The following is a 4898-nucleotide window of genomic DNA, read 5'->3' as shown; positions in this document are numbered from 1 at the left end:
GGCAGCCGGCTGAAAGGTGCGATAGGATATGTTTACTAGGCACTTTGGATATGACTACTAGGCACTTAAAAAAAACAACCCTAACCCTAACCCTAAAAAAAATTAAATTAAATTAAAGTGCCTAGTACTAGTAGTCATATCATATCGAACCTTTCTGCCTTCTGCAGAGCAGCGCAAGAGCGAGAGCGCCATCTGTCGTGGAGTTTGCTATCATTGGCCGCTATGAGATACCACAGAATGTACATGACTGATAACCTATAATAAGCATCCTTATTATATCCTAATCCTTATTATATATATATATATATTATTACATATATATATATATATTATTACATATATATATATCTCAGGAGTAGATATATATGGAATTCTATTATATATATACTAGCGGGATACCCGGCGTTGCCCGGGGAAATCAGTGGCGTTACTCAGTTGGTGACCGGAAAATACCCAAAAAAATCTAACTATCTATCTATCCATGCATGCATCCATCCATCCCATTCCATGCCATCCCATCCCATCCCATCTGATCGCATCCCATGCCATCCCATGCCATCGCACCGCATCCCATCCCATGCCATCGCATGCCATCCCATCCCATCCCAAACTGTAAAAAAATAATAAGAAATCAAAAGATAAGACATTAAAAATAAAAAAATAAAAATAAAAATTACAAATAATGCATACATAATAATAATAATAATAAATAAAGTAAAGAGTAGGTAAAGAGGAAAAAAAGGAAAAAGGGGAAAATAAGTTCCCCAGCTTGGACTCAAACCCAGAATCCCGGTGTAGGAGACGGATGTTCTAGCGATTAGGCCACTGTGCCGTTAAGGGTATACACCATGGATTCACACGTACATGATGTTAATCTGTACGCAACGCCATCTATTGATGAATAGGATTATTATCAATTTTTAACTTTTTAAATTTTTGTTTCAGCCAGAACCACCTCCCAGACGTGCTGATTCTGAAAATATCTTTAGTTTTCCTCTAGGCTGCGGAGTTCTCTTGTTATGCGAGTACGGACTAATTCGGCTGAAGAACTTTATATAGATAGATAATTATTAATTATAATATATGTACATTATCAGAAGTAGATAATAGGGAACTATTATCTACTTCTGATATTATAATTATAATATATGAGTTCATGTACTTTGCATCAGCTAATGATTCGCATGGCCTATGATCATCGCGCAAATGTTGTTCAAGCGTGACCATTCTCTATCCTTTCTGCTATTAAAACAACTAGTAACGTTTAACTATAGTTGGATAGTTTTACCAAAGGGGCAGTTTGAAACCAAGTAGGTACCCTATGAAATGTCTATGCGTGCGTATACGCGTGCGTGAGCGTGTGCGTACGTGCAATATATCTATATATATATATATATATCTCTCTCTCTCTCTCTCTCTCTCTCTCTCTCTCTCTCTCTCTCTCTTGCTCTCGGGTGCTCTCACTCTCTCTCTCACACGTGCCGTTAAGAAGTTTCGAGCAAGATAAAAACAACAGAAACAATCAATGCACGTTTCCATTAGTGATGTAAAAACTTTAATGGCCAAATAGAAAAATTATTATCATACATGTACATAAATACATTAGAACCAAATTTAAAACTGGAACGAATGCACACGCGCCCTGCTACTTCCAGCAGGGTCGTTGCCTTTGCACTGCTGTGGTGAAATAATTCAATTTCTGCTCAACAGATGCCGCCATTGCATGATTGCGCTCAAGAAAGACGAAAATGCCACCAACAAGTATTTGATTGGTAGTTCAATAAAAACTTTTTACACCTATTCACAACTCTACTGACTAAAACATGCCGTACTGAAGCAGGACACAGAATGTATATATATAACGACTCGCAATGCATCAGTATCTGGATAGCATTCTATCACGTCTGAGATATAGATAACAACAATAATAGGACAGGATCCGTCTAGGCAACTACTCGTCACACAAACAACAACACTCGGTGCGCGCTGCCGCGTACAAATCTAGAAAACCTCCAGTTCATATTTCGGCGGGGGCGGCACCAGCTACGGACGATACAAAATAAAATATGTATGTAGTAGTTTGCTTTCGGGTCACCGCTTCGCAGCTCCCACTCGCGCTCTCTATCTCTCTCTCGGCAGGGCGCGCCACCGTCTCGCACGCCTCGTGCCGCTACAAGTTGTCGACGAATCGACTGAGTTGGTCCTGCGGCGTCAGCGAGGCGATGCCGTCGCTGTCAGACGGCGGCTGGTCGCGGTGCACGGCGGCCACCGCGCCGGCCATCCCGTGCGCCGCGTGGTGCATCTGCGTCGGAAACATCGGCTCCGACGTGAGAGCGCCCGGGTCGGGCGTCAGCATCCCCACCGGATGCGGCGAGTGCGACGCCGCGACGGCGTGATGCGGCGAGTGCTGCAGCCGCGGCGACGGCGACGCGATCGGGTGTTGCCGCGGCGACGGGATCGGCTGCGGCGATCGCACCTGGTGGGCGAGGGCGGCGGCGGAGCAGGGCGGGGGCGAACACACCTGCTGCAGCATGTGCTGCGGTGAGCGGACGGGGTGCCCGCCCCCGCCGGCCACCACCCCGCCCGCGGCCATCATCTGCTGCTGCTGCTGCGGCGACAGCGGCCGCTGCTGCTGCATCTGCATCAGCTGCTGCTGCGTGAACTGCTGCATGTTCGTCTGCATGCCGTCGCCGGGCGCGTACGCCTGCTGCGGGAAGCCGAGGCCGGGATGCGGGCCGCGCACGCGCCCACCCTGCGAGTAGGGCGGCGCCTGCGGCTGCTGGAACTGGTAGTCCTGCGGCTGCCGCTGCCGCTGCATGATCAGCTGCTGCCGGTACGCGTACAGCTGCTGCTGCGACATGCCCTGCTGGCCTCCTCCTCCGCCTCCCTGCGCACTCATCATCCCCACCAGCATCGGCGTACCGCCTCCCTGCATCTGCGCGCCACCTTGCAACTGGTGACCCTGCATCTGGGGATGGCCCTGTGGCATGCCTTGCATTTGGGGGCCGCCTTGCATCTGGGGCATGGCCTGCATCTGCGGTCCGCCCTGCATCTGAGGCATCGCCTGCATCTGCATGCCGGGCTGCATCGGTGCCCCCGGCGCCGGCATCCCCCCGCCCATCTGCTGCTGAAGCTGCTGCTGCTGTTGCTGCTGCTGCTGCTGCTGCGTCCGCTGCTTGATGAAAGCGGCCATCAGCTGCGGGTAGGACTTGAGGATGTTGAGCACCTCCTGCTGTTGCTGTGGCGACGCGGGCGACCGCAGCGTGCTCATCAGCTGCTGCAGCGCGTGCTGCGGCACCGGGTTGTTCGGACGCGGGCCGCCGCCGCCGCCCGGCTGCAGCCCGCCCATCGCCATCGCCGCCCCCATCATTGGCTTCCCTCCTCCTCCTCCTCCTCCTCCTCCTCCGGACATCTCCTGCTGCTGCTGCTGCTGCTGCATGACAGACATCATCTGCTGCTGCGGCGGAGGCGCCTGCTGCTGCTGCGGGTAGCTAGGCGCGTTGCTCCAGCCCTGCATCGATGGAAGCTGCTGCGCGCCGCCCTGGTGCAGCGGCTGCCCCATCGGCGCCTGCATCTGAGGCGCCATCTGGTAGCCGGGCATGCCGCCGCCGCCGTTGAGCGGCTTGCCCATGCTGTAGCTGGACGCGTGCGGGCCCTGCTGCCGCGCGGCCACCGCCTGGATCTGTAACGAGAACGACAATGCCGCCCGCGTGCCACTAAACGCAGAAACCAAGAAGGCAAACGTGATGGACGTAGATAGGAAGGTGAATGTGACAGGGATGGACAGGAGGGAATAAATGAGACAAAGGTTGACAGGAGGGAATGAATGTGACAGAGATGGACAGGAGGGAATGGATGTGACAGGCAGACAAGAGGGAATGAATGTGACAGAGATGGACAGGAGGGAATAAATGTGACAGGCAGACAAGAAGGAATGAATGTGACAGAGATGGACAGGAGGGAATGAATCTGATGGAGATGGACAGGAGGGAATGAATGTGACAGATGTACAGGAAGGAATGAATGTGAGTCAGGAGAAAATATGAACATGACAGAGGTAGATACAGAAGAATTGTGCCAGTGCTGGAATGAAACAAAATGGAGCAAGGAGTGCTCCAGAATTCAGGTAAGAGAGAGCAGGAGAGGACTGCCACAGATAACAGGGGAGGGGTGGCAGAGAGGGAACAGCTATTGAAAACAGGGAAGGGGTGGTGAGAGGGGGGCAGATACACAATACCCAAGAACGGTGGCAAGAAGGGGAAATATACAGAAAAAAAGAGCGGGGGCGTATGAGAGTTGAGGAGAACTAGGATAAAAACTAGCTATTGCGGTCAAAAAAATTAATGTTGAAGCCCATGCAAAAAGTGCACCATCATCGCTAAATAACTCAAACGGAAACTGAAAAATCGGTTGTCCAACCAACGCAACGATAACACAGCGACCTAGCACTAGCAACCAAAATCGAATCGCGCGCGCAGACGGCACGACGACAACAACAACAACGTTCACGACAACTACTACGGCAAAAGAACAAATGGAGAAAATAAAATAATAAAAGAAGACCTACATTGTTTCTGCTCACCTGCTGAGCAGCCTGGATGGCTCCCGGGGGAGGGCCCGGCTGGGGCTTCCCCCCGGAGCCTGCGAGAGGATACGCGGGTGCAGGCGTGTGCGGCGGCGTCTGCTGCACCGACTGCACCGACGACGGACCGCTAGAGGGCGGCTCCGCAGCCAAAGCATTCATCGCGAGCATCCGCCGTCGCATCAGCGCCTCCTGTTGGAGAAAAATGTAACTTGTGTGAATTGGGGGTAGGACGTGTAATGGTAGGACGTGTAATGGTAGGACGTGTAATGATAGGACGTGTAATGGTAGGACGTGTAATGGTAGGACGTGTAAT

The 4898-nt window shown here is 51.7% G+C and overlaps 1 protein-coding gene across 1 annotated transcript in view; it reads right to left on the bottom strand.

Moving 5' to 3' along the window:
- Positions 1 to 1528: 1528 nt before the first annotated feature.
- LOC106809003 (histone acetyltransferase p300-like) overlaps positions 1529 to 4898 on the bottom strand; it is a 24499-nt gene continuing 21129 nt past the window's right edge. The window contains exons 28-29 of the mRNA XM_014811942.1: positions 4568 to 4774; positions 1529 to 3682 (exon numbers count right to left, since the gene is read on the bottom strand). Of these exons, the coding sequence (XP_014667428.1) occupies positions 2171 to 3682; positions 4568 to 4774 (1719 nt within the window). The 3' untranslated portion in view covers positions 1529 to 2170. The remainder of the gene's footprint in view (positions 3683 to 4567; positions 4775 to 4898) is intronic.

This window comes from Priapulus caudatus, unplaced genomic scaffold (genome assembly GCF_000485595.1).
Source record: "Priapulus caudatus unplaced genomic scaffold, Priapulus_caudatus-5.0.1 Scaffold322, whole genome shotgun sequence".
Lineage (NCBI taxonomy): Eukaryota > Metazoa > Priapulida > Priapulimorpha > Priapulimorphida > Priapulidae > Priapulus > Priapulus caudatus.
This window is presented reverse-complemented; position numbering and strand designations above follow the sequence as displayed.